The 25,999-nt window shown below is 39.4% G+C and overlaps 3 protein-coding genes across 4 annotated transcripts in view; all 3 read right to left on the reverse strand.

Moving 5' to 3' along the window:
- The window catches only part of LOC109199417 (programmed cell death 1 ligand 1), a 198,748-nt gene that overhangs the window by 117,225 nt on the left and 55,524 nt on the right, over positions 1–25,999 (reverse strand). The gene's annotated exons all lie outside the window — the stretch shown is intronic.
- LOC100689895 (uncharacterized) overlaps positions 1–25,999 on the reverse strand; it is a 125,577-nt gene that overhangs the window by 7,294 nt on the left and 92,284 nt on the right. The gene's annotated exons all lie outside the window — the stretch shown is intronic.
- On the reverse strand, positions 12,285–16,249 carry LOC109199423 (sodium channel subunit beta-3-like). 2 transcript variants are annotated; one of them, XM_019354771.2, is made up of 3 exons: positions 15,914–16,249; positions 14,603–14,962; positions 12,285–14,527 (listed from the first exon to the last, which is right to left on the reverse strand). In XM_019354771.2, the coding sequence occupies exons 1-3, from the start codon at positions 15,981–15,983 to the stop codon at positions 14,316–14,318; spliced, it is 642 nt and encodes a 213-aa protein (XP_019210316.1). In that variant the 5' UTR covers positions 15,984–16,249; the 3' UTR covers positions 12,285–14,315. The 2 variants fall into 2 exon arrangements, with proteins under 2 accessions (XP_019210316.1, XP_019210315.1); XM_019354770.2 differs by having other exon boundaries at positions 12,285–14,962.

The following is a 25,999-nucleotide window of genomic DNA, read 5'->3' on the forward strand; positions in this document are numbered from 1 at the left end:
GTCACTGAATATACAGAAAATTATTTGTTTATTTCTCTTTGCCATGAAACGACACCTACTCTTGGAAACCGCCTCCAGGTGACAAACCTAGTGAACAGCTAGGGCACCCCATTAGTTGCTCAGTTTGTGGAAAAAGAATCAGATTTCCCAATAATTTCATGGTGGGGTTTGGTTTGTGGTCTGGCTACAGAGCAAAGGTGCAGCAGCAGGTTCTGGTCTTAGGGTAGGTTGTCACAGATGGCAAGCAATCCAAGCACACCTTCGCTACTTTAGTAGCTGCCAGGGCCAGAGCTGATGCAACCTTTAACTATTTGTCAAATGTACAGACTCAATATCTGGTTTAAAAACACAGGGACTTACATGTAGGGTAAAAATTTCCAGTTTATCAAATCACACCAAACAGTCCTTACCTTTAAATCTAAGCTCTCTTCTTCCTCTCCCGTCCTCTTTGTTATCTTCTCCATCTCTGAGTGAAGCTAGCTCTGTCTTTTCTCTCCCTGTGAAATACAGCAGCTCGACCTTTAGCTACAAGACACTGTGAGACAAACTTTTTGAAATAATGAGTCTCTTCTGAAAGTATCAGGAGTACAGATATTTGTTTCAAAATGTAAGGAGTAGAAGTAAAAAGTTGTTGAAAAATGAATGCTCAAGTAAAGTACAGATACCTGAAAATTCAAAGTACAGGAACAAAATATTTGCACTTTCTACCTCTGAAAGTAATTGAGTAAAAGCTTAACCACTAAATGCTTTACGTGTTTTCCACATGACATTCATCTGTAACCAGTAAAGTGAAGATTTAATCCTGGTTCAGCTGGACTTACAGATTCATTAACAATCTGTTAATGAATCTGAAGCTCACAGACTTCAGTCGACCTGCTAGATGACCTCTCAAATGTAATTTTAAACACTTACTGTTGTTGTGAGAAATCTCTGAAACCCTCAAACACTCTTCTGATCATCAGTATGGAAATGGAAATATTATCCACTGAGAGCAAATAGAAGAAATAAAGAAAAAAGTGAACAAACAATGATAGTGACCTTGGTTTGGTCAGTGGCTGCACTACAAAGCCACAAACAACAATCAAACCCATACCTCCCTGTCAGCTGTTTTCTATGACACACCTTAGACCAGTTTGACTTCATAGCATCACCTTAGCAACCACATTCCCTGACTTCTTAAGTGATTGGCTCAGAGCCTGTAGATTTGACAAGCAAATACCACAAACATACCTAAAGTAGCAGAGATTTGACAGGAAGTGAATTTGTTTTTCAAACACAGGAGTAATGTGCTGACTTTCCCCTCAACTCTGTCCGTGGATTTAGATGAACTTGGTCTAATAGCAGTAGAAATTGTGTATGAATGCTATAATCATAAATTAATAATAATAATGATAAAAGTAAACCAGGTTCATTTTTTAATACTAAACATACACAACATAGAAAAGACTTATGTCGAAGGTTCCCTGACCCCTTGTGAAAGCAGAGCAGCAGAAAGTAACAACTTTTTCCTCTTATATCTTCATCTGTACAAAGTCTCATTACAAAGCAGCTGTTTTTTTGTACTACAAATACTACAAATATTTTTCAGTTAAAAACTGAAATTAAACTATTTTTAATAACTCCAAGTCCAAGAATGATGGATTTTAACTTTTAAAGACTCATATGACCATGTGTGATAGCTGGATGCTCAAAACTAGTTTTAATACATGAAAGTGCCAATTTTAGCTTAATTTCATTAACAGTTTGGTCTCTGTTTCCAATTATTCTGAATGCTGACATTTCCTCTAAAAAGATCTGAAGCAATCTATGAAAACAGTTTTGTGGTTGTGGTGAAGTGAGTCACATGAAGAGTGTCACATTTCATAAAGGTCAGATCATGACAGTGATTATCAGCTTTCTTTATTAACTCTTTCAGTTTAACCCCCAGCGTGCGTCATAGTCACATCCCTGTCTACAAATACATTCTGCAGATTGCCTTTCATGTGTTACTGTTTACGCTTAAATAGATTCGATGTTTAAAGGGTTGCAGTGATGTGAAATAATGAGCCTGTTCTGAAAATGTAAGAACTAGAAAGTAAAGATATTTGTTTAAAAATGTAGGAAGTAAAAGTGAAAGGTTGTCAGAAAAAAAAACTACACAAATACAACATAGTGACAAAGTACATGTACATATAAATATGTATAGTGTATGTACTTCATTACTTCCCACCTCTGTGAGTACCTGAGTAAAAACCAGCCAACAGTAAATCAAATGCTTCACACTAACTCCACATGACATTCATCTGTAACCAGTAAAGTGAAGCTTTAATCCAGATTCAGATGGATTAACATTAACAATCTGTTAATCCACTGAAGCTCACAGACTTCAGTTATCCTGCCAGATTAGCTAAAAGACTGAAAGACGTAATTTTAAACACTTACTGTTGTTCTGAAGGATCTCTGAAATCTTCAAACATTCTTCTCATCATCAGGATGGAAAAAGTATCCACTGAGAGCAAATAGAAAAATAGGAAAGAAAAAGAAAAGAAAATCTTTGAGGACAGTGACCTTGGTTTGGTCTCTGGCCGCACTAAACAGCTACACACAGCAATCTAACCCGTATTTCCCCGTCAGCTGTTTTATATGACACACCTTAGACCTGTTTGACTTCATAGCATCACTAATACAACCAAATTCCTCGACTTCTCAAGTGACAGGATTTGATGCTCTTTATTTGACAAATACCATAAACATACTTAAAGTAGCCCAAATTTATACACAGCTGAGAGGTTTAAATCTGTGTCCTGATTTTTTCAGCATTTTGATTCCTCATAACGGAACGTGCATGATAAAGCCACATAAACGTTTCAGGGCTGAAAATGGAATTTGAGCTGAAACCAAATCAACTCCAAGTGCATGATGGGATATATCATGTTTAAAGAAATTTTACTAATTTAATATCTACGACAAAGACAAACAGAAACACACCCTGTGTGATCTTATGTCTGATAATTCATAGGTGAAAACTTGAAAAAGTGCATTTTGGGAAAATTATGAAGACTCATATCATCATGTGAGGTAGCTGGCTGCTCAAAACTAGTTATAATACATGAAAAGTCCCATTTTGACCTTAATTCACTAACATTTCGGTCTCTGTTTCCAATGATTCTCAGCATTGACATTTCCTCTAAAAGGATCTGAAGGAATCTCTAAAAACAGTTTTGTGTTTGTGGTGAAGTGAGTCACATAAAGAGTGTCACATTTCATAAAGGCCTGCTTTTGTTATATTGTGGTCAGATGGGTTCACCAGTCAGTGTTTGTTGTTGGGACAGCTGAAATCTGGGTGTGTCGTTTCATATCATGTCAAATGTCCTGCTGTAAAACTACCTTCATCAAGGACTAAATGGTTGAGTGAAAATTAATCAGCAGCTACTCTGATTATGTGAAGATTTTATTCTTTTCCTCTTTATTCTTCTTCCACTGAAACATGTCAGCACGATCAGTAAAAGGCAGCAAAACAAATGTGGTAAAACTCAGCAGGAGAGAAGAGAGGAGGAGCAAAGTGTGACCAGGAGGGACCAGGTCAGTCTGTTTCTCTGAGCTGGCACTGAGTGAAAAACAGTTTATAGTCAAACAGTAAAAACCTTGAACTAAATACTGAAAATTGAATCTAAGGAGCTTGGAAAGAAAAGCGTCTGGACTTCTTTAAGTTGCTTGAAGACGTTTCACCTCTCATCTGAAAAACTTCTTCAGTTCTAAGGTCAAATGGTGGAGAGTCCCAGATTTAAGCTCTGTGGGAGTGTCTCCCCAAGACAAACGTCTTGGAGCAACTTAAAGAAGTCCAGACGCTTTTCTTTCCAAGCTCCTTAGACTACGATGACCTGGATGACTGAGAACCTTCACAGACATATTGGAAATGAAGAAAATAAGCAAAAACATAGTAAAGGTTGTGAAAAGTAAGGCTATTGAGTGAGCTTCAGCGCCCCCTGGTGGATGAGCAAATATGGCAAATATGTGTGCTTAATTAAAGAAATAAACAAACAGATAAGTGTTTCACTCTCCGATACTCTCTGTGGGGCAGCACGGTGGTTATCACTGATGGTGGAACTGAACCATCAATTCCTTCAAATAGTATTAAATTATTTATTACATGTGCACATTATCATGTTTTTACAGTGACTGATCTGAGGGGTGTGCTATGGAGCTAGTCCAACATGACCAGGTTTACTTTGTCGCAGGTGATGATCAAACATAAAAGCCCAGTTTCAGACAACAGCTACTGACAGTGATGATCAGCCTTCAGCTTTAGCCTCTGTGTGTGCTCTGACATAAAAGTGACCATTTGACATGGTTCACTTTTCTTTCTCAGAAAATCAATGAAAACACAGCATAACCAATCAAAGTTATTGTTGACAGAAAGAGCTAATAAGGCTATTCAAAGAACATCAATATAATAATAAAATTCAACATCATCAGTGTTATCATAATTTACACTACTATTGTGTATATATTACCTCAGTGTATTGACCAATATCTGCATTTTTTCTATTTTAAGTTTCGTTTTTGCTTTTTTTAATGTCAAGCCCAGAGTTTGTAAACAGTTTTTATCCTTATTGGAAAAATTATTTCATCTGTTCAACACTGTTGCTGCAAAAAACAACAAAAAACCCAGCAACTCTGGAGAAAAGCTTGAATTGTGTATATACATATTTTTACGCTTAATGTGTGTTCATCATAAGTTACCATGATGTTACCATACCAAAGGGACCTTTTACCACTTTAAGCATGACTTAGCTAACCCTTAAATCTAGCGACACAGTTACACTCTTCTATACAACGGTAGCAATATTGTCACTTTCATCTGAGATGGAAAGTTACAAATTTCTACTTTTTCTTATTTCTACTTCAAGTTAGACTTCAGTTTTACAGAGTCAGCTCCACCAACACCAGCCTCAGTCTAAGATGCAGCGGTGTGCATGAAAAGTAGGAAACCTTTAATCTTACACTTAGACTGTTGTGGAATTGTGCTAACATCGCGCTGTACTGGTAGTTATTGATAACTGGCAGATTGGTGACCTGTCCAGGGTGTAACCAGCCTTGCTGGGACAGGCTCCAGACTATCCCAGCTAAGATAGCATGGACATTCATGGCCTCCACCAAACAAGGTTCAAGGCCATGGTTGGATTTTTTGGTGTTATCAGTGAGTCAATACTGACACCATGGGGTCAAAGGGAAGCATTACATTGGATAATTTTCCACACAAACTTTAGAAAACTGATTTATATTAGAACAGAAAGCTAAAAAGAAAATCACACCATCTGTTGTAATACATCATTGCATGTCATTTTAAAGTTTTCAGTTTGTCAAATGCCCTCGAGCACATTTAACCATTAAGTAGTTACGATGGCTCCCTCTCTTTTCCCTTCCTGGTAAAGCAGCTTGCTCCTCTTCAGCTAGTTAGATGCTGCATCCTGCAGGAAGCACTGGGGAGACTGCACTTGCACTTGTTCCTGTGCACTTGCCTCACAAATACAAATGCTATAAATGATACAGCTGAATCAAAGGTATTGAGCCTATTTTGAAAATGTCAGTACAAAGACAGGAAGTGGTCAAATGCTTTTCCACAGCTGTCACAATTCATGAGTTTGAGGTTTATCAGATGCCAAAACCCTTCAGCTCTGTAATAATAAAACTGCTGTGGGTTTTTTGGATGTAGCTGCTGCTGGTTGGTTTCAAGGTGAGAAAAATTCTCTGGCATCAAACAGACACGTTTACTGCACTGAAGCTGTTATAACCACTGCATGATCCTGCTATTTTTAGTCTGCAGCTGCTGTTTGATGTTCGCTGTGCACTAAAGACAGGTGGGTGTCGGTTAGCCACAACAAAACAGCAACAAATCAAATTTTCCACAGGACATATTTTAAAAACCCAGAGACCCACGTGAGAAACACAACTGACACCGAAATTTTATTGATGCTACAGAAATATGGCAAAAATATATATATATAGAAAAAAGTTTATATTGTTGATTTTGCACTAAAAGGCATTTTTTTTAGCTCAGAAGCATGAGTCATTTTAACTAGAAAAAAGACATAAAAATCTCTGCAACGTGCGGATGTCCTCTGGTCTGAGGTGCTGAGACCAGCAGCTGGACGTCAGTGGTTGGACTGGTGGACTACTTCAGTGAAGAGTAGACGACGTCTGGCTCTGGTTTAAAGTCTGAACACAAACACACACAGTTCAAACAACAATATTTCCAACAAATGTTCTTAATACGAGTGTAGTTTGGAACAGTTGGGTGTAAAATAGAAATAGTTCCTCTTTTGCATGAAAGAAAACATTTTCCTTTCCAAGCGAGAAGACATTTTGATGTACTGGCTTTAGTCAGGATGTGGTTAGCTCGGCTCTGTCAAAAGCTGGAGATTGAGATCAGCTGTACATCCGGTCGTATCGGTCTGCTGTCTGATTGTCCATAACTGACACTTCCTGTTCTCACTGCTGAACAGACTGCAGGTGGATCACTTTCTCCACAATAAAACACAGAGAAATTACTGCAGTTATAACAACAACAGTACTTTTACATGACCACACTTCACATTACAGTTTATGCAGCTGTATGAGATAAATTATAACTTTTTAAAATAACAGCAGGTTTTCGGAGTTTCTTTTTTTTTCTTCACTATTGCAAAACAGGATTTGACGTCAGAGTTGGAAGATGTTTCTATGTAAAAGTAGGTGGATATCTTTTGATCATCCTTTGATACAGACGGGCACATTTTACCACAAACCAAACCTACAACCCGAAAAGGTCCTCACGACATGAACAGCACCATGAGCATGACATGCTGCAGTGAGAGTTTTCATCAGTGTCAGACAACAGTTAATGGGAATAACAGGAAGCAGCTGCTGTGGTTTTAACAACAGAATTTTAAAGAGGCCACAGTTGTTAGCAGGATTGGAAAGAACAATTTATTATCATTTTGAAAATCATAAAGAGACAGACTGTACAGAGCACACACACATCTGAGCCCAACCTGATTTATTGCTTAATTGTGTCACTGAAAGATGGTCTGTGGGCTCCATAGAAGGTGTACCTGTGGCTAAATCTGCAACACCAGGCCAACGGTGGTTGAAAGAAAATGATGCTAAACTGTATTTGAACCAAACAACACTGAGATATACAGTAACATTCATCCAGGGACCTAAACCAGGTTATTATGACTCGGCAACATTAGCTGTGAGAAGTAACTGGATTAAACGCTGACTGGAACAGAACAACTCCTCTAGCAGGATTTTCACGCTCCCAGCAGCTCCTGAAAAATAACCAAAGCAACAATTTACCTTTGTTTTGTGTGACTGGCTGCTGGCGATGTGATATTTGGACGTATGTGATGTCAGTGTTGATGTGATTTCCCATGTTTGCCTCGTGTTCAGCTGCAAAGAATTTTAAATGAAAAAAAAAATGACTAAAACTCTGAAAGAACATTTAATCTAAGAAAGCTGTTTAAAAGAAAAGGAAAAAGAAAAAAAACCAACTAACAAAAACACTAAAATTTAGAAGTCTGAGTCTCACCTTCAGGTTTCCTGTGAACACATCGTCTCACCAGCAGAACCAGTAACACCAGTAGAACCACAACACAGACTGATCCAACACATGACAACACAGAGAGAAAAGGAGGAGAGAGTGATGGAGGAAGAGTGATGGAGGTGGAACCAGGAGGTGTGGATGTAGGTGGAGGTGTGGTGGTGTGTTTGTCTAAAATAAAGCAAACACAGTCATTAAGTTGTCGTCACATTGTGAATGTTGAAAGCTGCAGAAACACAGACAGGTGAGTGTGTCACCTGTGACAGTGATCCAGCTGGATGGAGACTCTCCATGACCGCTGATGTCACACTTGTAGAGGCCTTCATCAGACCTGGAAACATGCTGGATGGTCATGTGACCTGTAGGCTGCTTCCTGATGAGGGAGCCATCTTTATAGAAAGCAGCTGGGAGGTTGGAGGGAGTGGTCTTTGTTTTACAGAGCAGAGTGACGTCATCTCCCTCCATCACAGGGAGGACAGGACTCTGCAGGATCACTGATCCACCTCAACACAGAGACAAACTACAGCATTTCATCCATTTACACACAGCTTCATCAACACTAACTCCACACACTCAGCTTACCAGTGACTGTCAGGTTAACCATGTTACTGATGGGACCCTCTCTGGACTCACACCAGTAAACTCCACTGTCTGATGGGATGATGTAGCTAATGTTACAAGAAGAACCGGCTAGTTTTCCCCACCCATATCCACACTGAGCGGTGTTTCCTATGTTTGTGTTTCTCCTCAGAGTCCATCCAGCAGAGCTGTCGTCCTCCTCACAGCTCAGAGACACAAAGTCTCCTTTAAAGAACTGAGAGCTGCTGGGACTCACAGTCAGACGAGCTGTGAGGGTTAAAATGAAAAATGATGATCTGTTAGACTTTTGTCCAACCAGTAGTGTGATATTTAATTTAATTTAATAAGCTTTACATCTGATATTCATTCTGCAAACATGAAAGTGTTGAATCTGATTAAAACATTAACAGGATGCACTTTTACATGTCAGTTCCACTGTGAAACAATAACCCAATCAGGTCATATCAGTGAGCATTTCTCAGGTTTAAACTGTGACAGAAGAAGGTTACTGACCTTGGTTTGTTGTGCAGCTCAGCAGTGAGATCAGAACTAAAGAGAAATGACACTCAGGTTGATTTGAGGTGAACATAAAGAACAACTCCACTGCACCACCTTTATCTTAAAACGCAGCTCTTTATGTGAACTGACTACACTGTTGGTATGCACCAAATATTTATTATTAAAGTGATATATTTGTGTCCACTGTGCAGCTGTGTTGATATAATGAGTGAATGATTTGAGCTTTTCACTGCCTGCTGTGTTTCCTCGACTCCTGAGCAAAGATAAAGAGTCAGTTCAGACCTGCAGTTGGTCCTCGTGGTGTTTTGAACTTGAATTCAGCCTGATTTGTTTTTCATGTCTTCTCCTCCATCATCAGTTATCAGGAGAGCAGACAGTCAAAGTACAAGAATTCAAACAAACACAGAGATTCTACTTACAGAGCAGACACAGCACAGATGTTTCCTTCATCGTCCTTCTCACTCATTTCAGCTTTTTTTCATTTCTCTCACTGACACCAAGTAAAGCCCGCCCTCTTCCTCTGAGCACCAGCTTTTCTATTGGTTCAAGCACAGAGGTGGGTGATTGTCTTATCATTGTAGTCAAGTATATTACGTTACACAACTATTAAAAAATATAATGGATTGGCTTTTTGTGGAAAAAAAAGCAACCCAAACAAACACTTTAAACCACTTCGGATGAAAAGATAGAATAGAACAAACCTTGATGAGGGAACATATAAAGTCTATTGTGGTCAGTAATCTGAAACATATAAGAAAGCACTGTTTTAAATTAATCGAAATATATCTTATATTTCATTTCATTTCATTTTTTATTTTGCTTCACACATGGTACAGCAGTAATTCATTTCCTATATCTTTGATGTCCCAAAAATTCACACAGATGAAAATAAAAATCTGAAAAAAATGAAAGTAACATCCATGTAGTGGACGTCCCCCTCAGTGAGAGAGGCAGATATGAGTTGAAACACAGGAATCAAACCAGGGACGCTGCTGTTATGGAGCTGAACTGGAACCATTCAGACACTGAGGCCCTCTGAACACATTTTAATTACAGCTGTGCAGAGACACACTGATGACTGACTGGAACACTATGATTCACATTTGACATTAACACCATCCTCACACATGGTTTATATATGGCCACTAGAGGGAGATGTTGGACTTTATATACTAGTATGGATACAAGCAGATCATCAGTGATGCTTTCACAGTTTGTTAAAGAGCGAACAAAATCAGCATGCACAGTTCTAATGAAATAGTTACATTTATATTTACTGTAGATAAAGATCAACTCAGTCCTGTGTTTAGGCTGGAGATGAGTGAGACTGTGGAGCTTCCTGTGCTTCCTGATCAACCTGTAAACACTTCTATTTTAAACTAAAGAAGAGCTCATTTATTTCCAGAGTACAGTGAACATATTCAATAAATGCATCGGCTCTGATGTTCAATCTTCTCTCTATCCAGGACCCGTACAAGTCCAGGGTTAGGAAACATCTCTGCTGAGCCCTCACAACCGTTCAAACTGCTGCCTTCAGGATGGTGACACAGAGCACTGTTTACTAAAACCAGCCACCACAGAGACACTTTGCATATCTCAATTTTGTATAATTTAAGAGTTTTTCTAACTCGTGTTTTCTTACTTCTTATCTAAACCAAACCTTTTCACTTTGCATCTTACAAACATTTGTGGGAATGTTTTGAGGAAAACACAAACCAAGTACATGGTAGACATGAAAAGTTAAATTGAGTTTGAACATGTTCACACATTCACACCTGTCAGAGTGAATCATGTCACCTTTTCTAGGAAATCAGTGGGGTGGGGGTGGGGGTGGGGTTGACTTCAACTGGCTTCAGGCTTTCTGAGGCTCCTGCTCGAAAATGACATGCACAAAATAAATGGAGTATTTCTCTGCAATTAAAAACTCAGTATAAACAGTCTTGGTATCAAAATAAAGCTAACACTTGTGAGACTTCATGAGAGGTATAAATATTACAGCAGACATTACTGTGTTAAAGTAACTGAGCAGCAGTGTTGGGGAGTAACGGAATACATGTACCGCCGTTACGTATTCAGAATACAAAATATGAGTAACTGTATTCCGTTACAGTTACCGTTTAAAAAGGTGGTATTCAGAATACAGTTACTTTGTTGAAATAAATGGATTACACGGCGGTACTTCCCTGTTTCATATTGTCGCGGGTCAGGATTATTTGGGTTTGTTTGACAGCTATGTTCTGTTGTTCCAGGCGGCAGCGTTACGGTTGCCATGGTTACAGGGTGACGCTCTCTCTCTGCGTGTTTCCTGGGTGAGAGAGCGCTTTTGTTGTTGTTGTTGTTGTGCTAAGCTAAAAGGCAGAATGCTACAGGCATAGCTCTAAAACATGTAGCCTGATGGGCAGTGTAGTCCGTGCTGCAGGGAGAATGGACTACCATACACGTTATGTGTCTGTGAGCGAGGGAGGGAGAGAAAGGAAAAGTCCGAGCTGTCACGGAGCAAAAACGGGAGCTGGAAGCATGTAAATATAATAATAACCACTGCAGCCAAGAAGAGTGCCTGACGAGCCCATTTGTAAGTAAGCTATTAAGACTCAACTGTACACTGTGTTCGTGTTTTCCTCCGGAAAAAATAAGTTCAGTTGGAGAAGCCTTTCAACGCCTCTCTCTGTCTCCCGCAAGCAAAGTTGACCCAGACAACAAAGTAAAGCTAGTTTTCGGCTACCAGCCCGACACGAACCCGACGTATTAGCCAGAGGTCCCTTTACTACGTTTCGGAGCCGCGGACCTTCAGTAACAGTAATAAATCACAGCAATAGGACATTCATGTAGTTGTAAACAGCATGATAATATATTAAGTATTCCAAAGTATTCAGAATACGTTACTCTCATTGAGTAACGTAACGGAATACGTTACAGAATACATTTTGGGGCATGTATTCAGTATTCTGTAGTGGAATACATTTTAAAAGTAACCTTCCCAACACTGCTGAGCAGGGAACAAGGGAAAAATATGTTTTTTTTCCTTGCCTAAATTTTTTGTTTTTGTATTTTATAGCATTATACCCATTTGAAAACATGCTGTGGTGGACAATAAACTCCAGAAAATCATCACTCAGCATATGGACATTATCTGTGCAAAGACTGATGCTGCTGAAGTTGAACAGAGCAAAGTTACAGAGGTTTTAGTTAAGACAGCCGGGCCTTCTGCAGTTAAGCAGAATCCGTGGGAGTTGAAATGTCTTAGGTATTAAACAGCAGAAATGATTTAACTTATTTTCATGATTCAAATTTTTGTTTTTTAAATATTTTTTTGAAGAATTACCCCCACACATGCATAATGAGATGTGTTTTTGTACAGTGAAATCAGTCCGTGTGATTTTCAGTTTTGTTGTGCAGCAACTTCGGCTTCTTCTGGGCTATTTTCATCATTGACCCTCCTTTTAATCATTTGAGCCAATAGAATCACAGTAACGTCACTGCATTAAGGTTAATCCTGCCAATCACAAATTGCAAGGCAGAAACATACATGGAGCAGATGCATGACGCTGGTCATCGTCCAATGAAATCTGTTGTGAAAACAGATGAACACTTAAGAATTAAGAATAATTTAAAAAACGCACAATTAGCACATGTAAGACTTTATTAACAGTGACACAAACAAACTTATATTTATCACCAATACTTAAGTGAAGTAAAAAAAGACCAAAGTGCCTCCTTCATGGAAGGAAAATAACTATTTACACTAAAGCTTCACCAATCAGAGGAAACATTGATCCGACTCTAATATTTTCTCTCTTTGGTTTCAAATCGCTGCAGTAAAACTTTGTATATCTCACCCAGAAGTATTTAATTAACGGATGCTGAACACTATCAGGCAGGTTAATTATTGCTATCAGCCACAGTAACCTCCCCCACATTCAGACAGTCACATACAGTGTTGATGTTGTCTGCTGCTCGTGTCTGTGATTATTCTGTAACAGTTTGTCTTTGGGAGCCAAAACACTCAAACTCTACTGGCTGTTACAAGGAAACTATTTGTAACTCACATTTGAGTTGGCTTTTTTTTTCAAGAGCAGAATAAATGTCTGTCATCTAAATCCTTACAGCATAATTAGGCTAATTTGAAGTCGCATGAAATTCAGTGTTTGATGCCTCCTTGCTGGATGTTCAGGATCATTAACGTCAGCCTGTACCCACATCATCTGTCTGCCCCTCAATGTTCAATGACAACAGTGAGAAGATAGAGCAGGTCGACTCTGAGATCAGATCCTGCTCCAGAACAGCTGATAAATAACTCTAATAGCTTTCCAAGTCTTTTTTTGTGTGTAAAGTTTTCTGATTAAAGGCAAAAATATTACAAATGTCTCAGCTTTTACAGATTTTAGATATTTCACTATAGTTTTGGAAGAAGGAGACATTTTAAATAAGAGACACAGATCATATGAGGACAAAATGAATATGAATGGAGTAAAAATGGCTCCAGAGCTGGGACATAACCAAAGCCAAGTTGGCCTGATCCAGTTTAAATCTGTGATCCTTTCAGTTTTAGATCAGTGCAGCTCTGCGAGTGAACTCGGACATGGTTTGTTGAACTGTTACAGAGTAACAACATCCTCAGGCGCTCTAGTTCTGAGTCGACCCACTGAGACATGTTAAGGTGATTTTCTTCTGTTTAGACTCTCAACCTTTGAAATACTGTTTGACATCATTTAATGAGTGAATCTTATTCTGCAATCTGTCATTTCAACCTCATCTTCTTTTTCAGTACAATGAAACTCACCATCTGACAGCCGCATCACTGTCCACAGTTATAAACATGGACCCTAACCTGTAACTGGAATTTAAATCAGCTTCTCCTCATTATTTTGCTCCTTTAAGCACTTTGACAGCAACTTTATGAAGGAGAAAATGACACCGAGTGTCATTCAGCCAAAGAGAAACTGGTCTGTTGAATCTGTTAACCCAGCAAATGACTCAGAGTTAAAATAAACTTGAACAGAAAATCTGAGTCTCCCTCATCACTGTTTAAACAAACTTAGAGATGTAACCCAACCCTTATTCCTGGAACAGGGCCCACGTGTTCTTCCTATGCCAATAATAAATACATAAATAAATAAACACCAGCAACAGGCAGCAGAGGAAACAGAGCCAGACTGTGTTCTCTGTGTGTGAGAGAAAGGTGCGAGGCGTCAGCTGGAACTACCAAACTCTGCAGTTACATGAAACTGATTTCAATCTGTGTTTTTTTCATAATGCTGTAATGACACTGACTGCTGAGTTAGTCATGTGACAGTTGCCAGAAGAGCTTCGAGACTGAGAGGTGGTGTCAGTACTGTACCATGGGAAAAACCTTTGTTTGGTTTATTTATTTTTTGCGCTAATCCTCTTTCTCAGTTTGCTGTTGGTGCTAGGCATGTTCCTCATTCTTAGTAATGCCAAGATCACTGAGATCTTGCAGTTTCCTGGTTATCTGGGCCTCAATTATAGTTAAATGCTAGCAGAGTACATGGTTAGCTCTGGTGGGGGATTGATGGATGGAGAAGTTAATGTGACTGCCACTTTGTTTTATATGTGTGGTGCTAACTAATCCAGTATAATCAAATCAAATTCTCAACATGCTTGATGTCTGCCAGAAGTTCAGCATCATCAGCTTCTATGTAGTGTAGATCCTCTCTGTTTCTACACTAATATCAGCAGCAGGAGAATCACTCACACCAGGAGGCTTCTGTGAGCCGTGAGTCTGTTGTTGTTTTCGTCTTCTGTGGATGAAAAAAGTAACTCCAAGAAGAAGCAGTGACGAATTGAAAAGTGAAAGGGCAGCGATCAGTCCAATATGTCTAAACCTCTCTCGTCCTCCTGGTGGTCCTGCAGGTGAGAAACAGGCGTGAGTGTCAGCTGTCAGGTGGGTGATCACAGACACACTGAACTCTAATGACTCACCTGAAGGGTTAGAGACACTCAGTTTGATGATGCAGATGGGCTCAGTGTCCAAAATGGCTCTCTTCCTGCGGTTTGTCCCTCTAATGAAAACACGACACTGGTATGTTCCGGTGTCATTAATCGTCACATTCTTCAGAATCAGAGACACGTCTCCATCCTTCATCTGTCTGTCCTTCAGAGCCACCCGCTGCTTAAAAGATGGATGCTGGCTGTCTGTGTCAAACTGCTCATCCCGGTAAAAAAGGACATGCTTATTCTTGAGGTCAGGTCTGCTCCACTCCACCACTATGACGGATTTGTTTTGAGTTCGACACGACAGAATGGCACTTTGTCCAGATACAGCTGGGATGTTTATCACAACTGAAAGAGAGGAAACAACAGCAGCTGGTTAGTGGGAGGAGCTACAGTGAGACCACTGAGCTCTGCTGAACACACACGGTTTATTTTACATCACTGGAAATGAGTTAGTGATCAGTGGTGAAATATACGTGTGTGTCTTACTATAAAAATATTAACAACATTTCTTACATTTCAGAAAATACTACACCCACTAATAAAAGCATTTCTTAACATTAGTGAAAAAATATGTTGTTGCTTTTTTTTCTTTTTTAATGGATTGTTTATTGAACGCTGAGAATTTATTTAATTTTATTTAATTGACATTTATGAGTTGTAATTTGTATCACATTTGCTACATCTGACATTTATTTTGGCTTAAAATTGTGTTTTGCAATTTATTTATGTTTTTATGGGGGAAAATCTTGAGGAATGAATCATGTAAAAGTCTCAAAACCCCACAAAAAGGGGTTAAACTTACCTACGATAAACATGTACCTTCTTATGAATGGCAGCTGATGTTATATGTTATTATTATAATTGCAATTATTATTTTGCACCGTGTCGCACAGGTCAAGAAAGCAGCTGCACATCCAAAATATCTCAGAAATGCCACAAATACAAAATCCACGACAAAAACACAAAACAAAAATAACCATAAAACAAAAACATGAAAACATTTAGGCTTATCTTTCTTAGCTCTCCCCCATCATCTAGAAATAATTGAATTAAATACTCAGGTCTCGATGCTCATGGCAGTCAGAATAAGTCATTAAAAAAAAGCTACTCCTGAAACTTCAACACATCGCACTGACACACCTGCACACATACAGCGACAAGTCCTAACAGACTCCATCCAGCATCGTGTCACCTTCACACACACACAGACAAGCCGAATCGATATGAAAATAATTATTAATATGCCAAAAAGACCGAAGCATTTAAAAAGCAAAAAGAAACAGAGCTAAATCTCACCTGTAGAGTCAACAACAACGAGGCCGACAAACAGCAAAGTGGAGCAGAGCGACGCCGTTACAGCAGACATTTCTGATGGATTTCAATAACATAACCCAAGTTCAATAAAACCTGACTGCATTACTCTTCACTGACTGAAATCCAACCATCCAATGGAGTCATGTCACAGCTGTGCAATGGGTGTGTTAATAACAGAGCAGACTTTATCGCACCTGAGTTTTTAACGGTTTCAGTTCCTGAATAATTTTCACATGTGACTTATCTCCATATTTAACTGCAGCCTCCAAGAAATACGCTGTGTTGGAGCCACAGACAGCAAGTCTTTTGTTCGTTATGGAGCACCAGGGAGGAGTCTCTGTGTACATCTGATTACAGAGGGAAAGAATGAACCAGTGGAAACGCCCACATAGACGTGTACAGACAAGCTACATACCACAGCAGTGAGGGTGTGAATGCAAATGACTGAGGTGGTTTTCTTCTTTATACTGAGCCAGATAAAGTCTGACAGCTTTAGCTTCTTCAGATGATAAAAGACATTGAACTCATTTATCATGATGTGCTTCACAGATGGAGCAGTACTTATCACACACAGCTCCTGAACTGTGGATTTTGATCAATAAAACAAGTCACTGTAACATGTCGTTTGTTGTAGTTCATCTCAGGTTGCATTTACCTCATTTTTAGACTTGCTGAGGCCTGACGACTTTTAGTTTTTTGGTACGTAAAGCATGAGAATTAAAACAGGCTGTGGTTTCTTTTGCTTGTGCCTGCATAATAAAACATTTGCATCTACAAAAATAAACTTTCCATGAGACAAAAGATGGCAGTGAGTCTGATCTGATAACACCTTTGAATTTTCACCTTATTGTGAAGGAGGGGTTTGTGAGCTCCGAAGAACCTGGGAGTGTGTGAACTGGGCGGCAGCCAACTTTGATAAAGGGCATTTGGCTGAAATCACTGTTATTATGTAAAAAAAAATAAATAAATAAAAAATTGTTGGAAAAAAAAGAAAAACAGAAAAAAAGAGAGAGTGTTCAGCTAAACCACAACTGTAAACTGATATTAGAATTATTTCCTGAAGTCAACATGAGTGCAGAATATCTTCAGTGCATGCTTTAAAACTGCATTATATGGAGAAACACACTGGGCCAGCTTCTCTTTACACCTACAGCAGCTGCTCAGACATAGAAATCCAACCTAGTGAGGTCCCAGCACAAGCTTTTGTGTTGGTGTTTTGCTGGAGGAGGGTTTGAGCTCTGCAGCTACTCATTCAACAGTGCAATGCTGCCTCAACATGCAACAACCCTGTAAATTTCCAGATTGTTTTATTTTATTTTATTTCTGTTTATAAAATGTACATAACCCACCCACTTGCTGCACATAATGTCCTCTTTGTATATACTCATTCCCTGTATATAAAGTTCTGTCTGTCTCTCTCTTTTTTCTTTACACAATCGAGGAGCGTATCAGGTCACATTTCACTGCGTGTTATACCTGTGTAACCATGCACGTGACAAATAACGAATCTTGAATCTTGAATCTTGAACGACCCTCTGTAACTTATTTCTGTTGTTCCCACTTTGCGAAAACAAAACTTACGATTTATCTTGGAATAATAAACTTGGGCTGAGCTCCAGCAACTAATCCATGGTTTTTAAAGTTGTTACCAAAAAGCTGAACATAATTCAAAGCACATTTGTAGAATGGTGTCAGTAGCATTCAGCTGCGGGGACACTGTGAGCTTTTTAAATGTGCATGGACTCCTAAAGCTCATTCTCCTGTCTGTCTTTGTGGTGTTATTATTATAGAGCACAATAACAGTAACAATAAGTCCAGTGGTGGCATCCTTTACACCACCGCATATGATCCATTCACTGAGTTTGGTGAGGCTTGCATGCAGCTGCTCGAGCATGCCCATTCCATGAAGCTCTCTACACACTGTCTCCAGCTAATCTGAAGGTCACATGAAGCTTGGTGCTGTGTAGCAACTGATTCTGCAGAAAGTTTGTGCTGACCCCATTCTATGATTTTATATGGCAAACTTCATCATGGCTAAGTTGCTGTCATTTCCAGAATCTTCCACTTTGTTATAACACCACTAACAGCTGACTGCGGAATATTTAGTAGAGAGGAAGTTTTACACTCCTGTCACTATGGGAGTGATTGGAACACTTGAATTCAATGACTTGGATGAATAAGTGAATACTTGCGGCTGTGCAGTGCACTTCTAAAACACTGTTATACCTCTGCAGTCCTGCAGTTTTAACAATGAAACAACAGTGCCATCATGAGGACAGACTCAAACATTGCGATGGATAATTTTGAAGAAAGAACAGAGATGAGATGAGGAAACAATAAACATCATGCAAAAACTTCCACCATGAGAGCAAAATTACACGTCCTGTTATTCAGAAATAAAAACTATTCATTGTCAGACACACACTTCCTGTTCTCAAGCATCTCAGTGCACTTTGTTTATTCTTTGTTTTCTGCGTACAATAAGGTCTCTTAGGTAGCCACAGCCAAGCAAGTCAAATTTTCCATCTCACACTTCAGAAGTGTATGAGACAGAACCTGTCCACTGAAAAGGCCAGGAATGAAGAGCCCCTCTGGAGGGGAGGAGTCCAGTGGTGAGTTAACAGGGCTGAAAGACGGGAGACAGAGTCCCTAACCAGCAGTCAGATGGGGTGATCCAGCGCCTAAACACTGGGGCGGCTCAGGTCGTCCCTGGCCTCCTAAGTCCTATTGAAGCCTGGGGCTGGGCAGAGATTTACCTGCTGGTGTGCTTCAGATCACAATCCAAGCGTGTTTAAGATTTGGGGTACAAACAGATGGATGGGACATTTTCCTTCAGGATTAAAAAAAACATTGTTCATAAATTTCAAAAATAATAAAAATGGCACAAATGAAAACACACACTGGTATTTCATTTCTGTCTTTCTTTTTCTTTTTTTCTTTTTTATATTTGTCAGAAGGTTAACAAACTCTCCAGGTTTGGGTTATCTTTGTTCAATATTAAAATTAGTTTAAAATACACGTGTGACAAAAGTCAAGAAGTCGTCAGAGTCACAAATTCATGAGTTTCAAGTTTATCAGATGCCCAAACTCTTCAGCTCTGTAAAATGAAACTGCTGCCAGTTTTTTGTATGTTGGTTGGTTTCAAGGTGAGAAAAAAGTCCTCGACATCAAACAGACACGTTTACTGTACTGAAGCTGCTCTAACCACTGCATGATGATCCTGCTATTTTCTGTTTGCAGCTGCTCTTTGGTGTTGTCTGTATTCTGCAGACAGGTGGGTGTCGGTTAGCCACAACAAAACAGCAACAAATCAAACTTTCCACAGGATATATTTTAGAAACCCAGAGACCCACGTGAGAAATGCAAGTGAGAGCGAAAATTTGTTGATGTTGCAGAAATATTTATTTCGTAACACCAGCGAACACAAAAAAGTTTAGTTTGGTGATTTTTAGCTTTTTCAACCAAGATGAAAATACTTGTGGATGTCCTCTAGTCTGAGGTGCTGTGATGAACCAGTTAGAGACCAGCAACTGGACGTCAGTGGTTCAGTGAAGAGTAGACGACGTCTGGCTCTGGTTTAAAGTCTGAACACAAACACAAACAGTTCAAACAACAGGAAACATGATTACAAGCTTTGTAGTTTAATCAAGACCTCCAATCTCCACCTCTCTGCATCACACACAGCCCCAGTTCAGACTGATTAAGTGTGATCTGGGACGCGGTTTGAGGTTGAGCCAGGATGTGGTGAGCTTAGCATGGCAACAGGATGAGCAGCTAGCTTGTTTCTGTCCTAAAAAGAGCGGCTGTACCTGGGACTCTTTGTTCTGATGGTTGTCTGTCCATAACTGACGTCTTCAATTCTCCCTCCTGGGTAGACTACAACTGAATCCATCTCTGCAGAATGAAACACATCCAAATTACTGCACGTACAACACCTGTATTGATTTTATGTTATTGCACTAAAGCTATTGCAAAACATTCTTCTTTTTGGTAAAGTAGCACAATAAAGAGATTAAGCGATAACAACTATGGCTGTTTTCTTATCTGAACTCATCTGCTGTGAAACAGTTGTACACATGGAAGTTTTCTTTGACACAGAATGACCATAAAGCTGCCATCTGCTGTAAATGCTGACTGATGTAGTTCACCATGGAGCACAAAGCAAACATCACAGCATGAAGGCTGCTATTCTCCAAATCAGGTACAGAGGAGTCTCATGTTAATTAGAATCTTCAACAAGATGAATGTGTTCAACATGTCAGAGTGTAATGAAAACTATTACATTATTAACTTTATAAAAGTAAGAATCTGAATTTAAGTGTAGATCAAAGGTGGGACGTAATGAAGTACAAATACTTCCATTTTGCTACTTTATTGGAATTTTCAGGAATCTGTACTTTACTTGAGTAGTTCTTTTTTCTGACAACATTTTACTTTTACTCTCTACATTTTTAAACAAATATCTGTACTTTCCACTCTTTACATTTTGGAAACAGAGTCATTACTTTTGGTTTCAAACATTTCCAATCGCTGTGCGCCTTCAAACATCAAAATGATTTGAGCCTAAATAGAGAGACATTAGTATTTTGGTATGTGGCATAAAACATAAGAAAGAGGCAAAACTGTGTGTCATAGTCAGGGATTAAAGTTGGTGTTTTTCGTTTTTTTTGCACAGCACTAAAATGAGTGCTAATGTTCATAGGTTCTGGTTGCTTTAGTATCTAGCTAGCCCTCGAAAAGGGGAAGGAGCATAAAGGGAGTAACGTTGTTTAAGAAGCAGGTAATTTCAAATGCAACATGTCTATCAACTTAATAAACATCAGCAAACACACAAACTGTTTGTGTGCAGTTTGTCTCACAGTGTGTTGCTAGCTAAAGGTCCAGCTGCGGGACCGTTAGCAGCTCACAGGGACTGAAAAGAAAGAGAGCTAACTTCACTCTGAGATGGAGAAAGATAAGAATAGAGGAAAGGAGAGGAAGAAGAGAGCTTAGAGTTAAAAATATGTGTTACGTGTTATTCAAAAACTTCCTTGAAAACAATCTGCAGTTTAGGTTTGTCACACTGTGATGGATTTAGTGTGTGACTGCTGCACAGTGGCTGTGGTTTCATGGTCAGAGTTAGCTTACATCAAATGTAGCAGAGATCAATTTGAAACTAAGCTGATGACGCTGAGATTCCTTTACTAAATTTCACCTTCAGACTAACTTTATCCAGTCTAGTATAAGGACAGTGTACACAGTGTACTGTAAGTGTATTGGACGGAAATCAGTCAAGATAGCTTGTGAAACATCTGCTCACAACTTGTTGAATTCAATTTACAAAGAACAGTAAACCTCAGAGCAGCAGATCAGAGCCTACTGATGGGATTTTCCCCACACTGAACCACTGTGTGAGGTTCAGTGTACAGATATTTTCTATTTAAATAAAAAATATCTGTAGTTTTGCCACCTCTGGTATTGAAACAGAGATAGAACAGATTTTTTTCAGATAAACAATGAACAGCTCTGTGTTGAAACACCTGCAGCTGAAGTGTTTTCTTTCTATCAGAAACAGGATGCTGGACGACTGCAGAGCTGTTAGCTTCAGTTAACCACAGTTAAAAACACGGTTACATAAAATCAGAAGAATTTTTGTTGCACATTTACAACCATCCATATTTAAACACTTCTGATCATCCCTCACATGTTGCATACTGTCCCCATCCATTATATAATTCAACCAAAATAAACTTCATGCTAACTCAGTCTGAGACTGGAAAAAGGAGAGAAAATGTTCTCGTACCCATTTCATACCAAACACATTTGCAGGTCCATTAAATTCTTCAATTTCCTATTTTCTGTAAATGTCCCCAAACTGTAAAACTACACAAAAACACTTTTAGAAGGAGATCTGACCACTCAGCAGAAATTTTGAAAAACATCCTCCTCGATGATATTACCTCGCTGCTGTCTGATTGGCTGCTGGTGCTGATTTGATATCTTGATGGCGTTGTACATGACATGAGTGATGATTTCATCTTCTAAAACATCTTTATGATATTCTGAAATTTTCCAAAATGAAAAATAAGAAAGTTGTTACTGTGGTCATAATAAACGTGACCTTTATTCTGCTAAACAAACTCAGACATGAAAAATCAGGAAGTCTGAGTCTCACCTTCAGGTTTCCTGTGAACACATCGTCTCAGCAGCAGAACCAGTAACACCAGTAGAACCACAACACAGACTAATCCAACACATGACAACACAGAGAGAACAGGAGGAGAGAGTGATGGAGGAAGAGTGATGGAGGTGGAACCAGGTGGAGGTGTGGATGTAGGTGGAGGTGTGGTGGTGTGTTTGTCTAAAATAAAGCAAACACAGTCATTAAGTTGTCGTCACATTGTGAATGTTGAAAGCTGCAGAAACACAGACAGGTGAGTGTGTCACCTGTGACAGTGATCCAGCTGGATGGAGACTCTCCATGACCGCTGATGTCACACTTGTAGAGGCCTTCATCAGACCTGGAAACATGCTGGATGGTCATGTGACCTGTAGACTGCTTCCTGATGAGGGAGCCATCTTTATAGAAAGCAGCTGGGAGGTTGGAGGGAGTGGTCTTTGTTTTACAGAGCAGAGTGACGTCATCTCCCTCCATCACAGGGAGGACAGGACTCTGCAGGATCACTGATCCACCTCAACACAGAGACAAACTACAGCATTTCATCCATTTACACACAGCTTCATCAGCACTAACTCCACACACTCAGCTTACCAGTGACTGTCAGGTTAACCATGTTACTGATGGGACCCTCTCTGGACTCACACCAGTAAACTCCGCTGTCTGACGGGATGATGTAGCTAATGTTACAAGAAGAACCAGCTAGTTTTCCCCACCCATATCCACACTGAGTGGTGTTTCCTATGTTTGTGTTTCTCCTCAGAGTCCATCCAGCAGAGCTGTCGTCCTCCTCACAGCTCAGAGACACAAAGTCTCCTTCAAAGAACTGAGAGCTGCTGGGACTCACAGTCAGACGAGCTGTGAGGGTTACAATGAAAAACTGATGATTGGTTAGCCTTTTGTCAAAAACAAGAGAATGACATAAAAGGTGTTTTGTTAAATAAATAATTTCATTCAGTTTTACATGTGAGCTCCATTGTGAACCATGAACCCAATCAGGTCATATCAGTGAGCATTTCTCAGGTTTAAACTGTGACAGAAGAAGGTTACTGACCTTGGTTTGTTGTGCAGCTCAGCAGTGAGATCAGAACTAAAGAGAAACGACACTCAGGTTGATTTGAGGTGAACATAAAGAACAACTCCACACAAACAGCTGACAAACACACAAACTCGTCTCTGATTTATCTGCTCATTTTCAGTTTGATGCCAGCAACATGTTTCAATAAAGTTTGGACAACAAGCGACTGAAAAAGTAAATCCCACAAAGGCATGTGTCCACTGTGCAGCTGTGTTGATATAATGAGTGAATGATTTGATCTTTTCACTGCCTGCTGTGTTTCCTCGACTCCTGAGCAAAGATAAAGAGTCAGTTCAGACCTGCAGTTGGTCCTCGTGGTGTTTTGAACTTGAATTCAGCCTGATTTGTTTTTCATGTCTTCTCCTCCATCATCAGTTATCAGGAGAGCAGACAGTCAAAGTACAAGAATTCAAACAAACACAGAGATTCTACTTACAGAGCAGACACAGCACAGATGTTTCCTTCATCGTCCTTCTCACTCATTTCAGCTTTTTTTCATTTCTGTCACTGACACCAAGTAAAGCCCGCCCTCTTCCTCTGAGCACCAGCTTTCTATTGGTTCAAAGACAGGCGTGGTGGAGGACTGACTATTCTTCATGGAAAGACACAATTTATCCAATTATCCAAAACAAATTTAACTATTAACAAACAGCTTTTTTTCAATTTTGTATTATTTTTGTTTTTGTTCTTTTTAAAAAATCTTGATCCAAAAACTTGTTGATGAAAACTTTAAATTGAAAGCTAAGATACGAATCAAACCAGGGATGCAGTAATGTGTTACACGTTACACAAAGGCTGCTGTCTGACTGCTCATCATGGTATCATTCGTATGCTGAGACATCAGTGCCAAAGAAACAATGTTCCTACCTGATCTTAAAATCTAGTTTTCAGTTACTAAACTTAATTAAGTGGATTTAGATCAGATCTTTGCCCACAAGCAAAAATGGAAAGATTACACGATGCATGTTTTTGATGAACTGCATTGACTCTGTTCTTTCACTGCAATCCCGTGTAAAAGAACAGAGTCACCCCCTACTGGTCATTAGAAAGAATGCAGGTTTAACATTAGGTTTAGCTTCTCCTTCCAAACCTGTGTTAAGCACACAGGTCTATGTGTAATTCAGGTTAAGAAAAAATGCAGAAATAGTAAAACATGAGTAGTGAACATATAAGTCTACTATAATAAAGAGCAAAAAAGGAGAAAAAAGAGAAAAAGGCCTCAAAGAGTTTGGGGTGGTGTCGACGATACTGATTCGATACTCTGTACAAAAATGTATTTTATTCATTGTATCTTTTATTTTGTCTCAAATTATAATGTCATAATGATTACAGGACAACCCATTACTTGTTCTTTTCACTTAATAATGCAGAATCATCATATAGAAATAAAAAAAAAGCTGAAGCTATGTGCCATTTGAACACCTTGCCTGCCTGCAGCACTAAAGGACTCCTGAGAGACGTCTGTCTCGCCCCAGCAGCACCTGCCCCTGTCCTCTCCTCCTCCTCAGAGGAAAAATACGTCCACACATGACTCCATTTACGCTCAACCATTGTTGTGTATGTGTACACCAACGGGCTGCGACACATTTATACAGCCGAATTTCACACATGACTATGAAAGGTGTAAGAGGAAGTAGTTCCCTCCAATGTAGACAATCCGAATGATAATTTCTTTCCACTGTCTTCCTGTTACTGATAAACTACATTACAAACTAAATTACTAAAATATTGATATTTTAATATGAGAATCGATTCTAGAACATAAATGACTGGAGGAGGAATCGATATTTCAGCATCGATCCGCACATCACTACTTCTCAAGGAGCTGGGGACAACCTGTTGCCTGTGCTAATCTGGTGGGAGTTGCACATTTTCACAAAGTACTGAATTTAAATTTAATTTTGCACTTTAAGTGAAGAAACTGTGGTTTGAAGATCTCATTAGATTCCTACATTCTTGAGCATCAACACAGGCCTGCAAAGTAGACTGTATTTGTGCCGGAGTTCCAGATTAACTGGAAAAATAATTTTCACAGGACATCAAGAGTAAACAATCCGGAGAATCTTGTCTTTGTTATCGTTCCCCTCACATGTTTTATTACTCGGATTTCAACGTTTTCTTCATAACTGAAGCATGCAGTTTACTATGTGTGCACTCAAATGGAATCGAGTCAACTAGCGCCACCTGTGGCCAAGTGCCATAGCCTATAGGCAGATTAACTTGTGACACACATCTGCAACTGGCTATGCACTATGGGATTGTGTCCATACCATTAAACAAAAATAGGTCCAAACTCACAAACAGCCCCACGCTTGCCTGTTGTGCTCAGGCCTGCTAATCTTTCCATTGCTCGCTGATAAAATACTTTTGTAAAAAAAAATTTAAACGTGAAGAATTCAAATATCAGTGTAAAGATGGCTGCAGTGTGAAGAAAGCAGCATGCAGGTGAGAAAGATTCCTAAAAAACTGAATGCTGGTTGGAGTTAAACAAACAAGGGAACAGCTGGAGAAAGAGAGGTGTCAGAATTTTTTTTTTTATGAACCTATTTTCTATTCCTGAAACTGCCCTTGTGTGGGTGTGGTGTTCTCTCTCCGCCTCCTCCTGTTTTGCTCCACCCCTCTGTCTCTCTCTCACTCTTCTCTCTCCCCAGGACACAGCTGCTGTTCATTGGCCTCCTGGTTCTGAGGTTATATAAGCTCGGGATAAACTGGATGTAGGAGGGTGGTTTCTCTGGTGTCTCCACGTTGTGTTCTTGGTGTCGAAAGACATCATCCTATTCTGTGATTGTCCTGCATGTGGAGCAGTGGGGAGAGTAGCTGCTTCATGTGAGTA

The sequence above is a fragment of the Oreochromis niloticus genome, linkage group LG3, assembly GCF_001858045.2.
Source record: "Oreochromis niloticus isolate F11D_XX linkage group LG3, O_niloticus_UMD_NMBU, whole genome shotgun sequence".
Lineage (NCBI taxonomy): Eukaryota > Metazoa > Chordata > Actinopteri > Cichliformes > Cichlidae > Oreochromis > Oreochromis niloticus.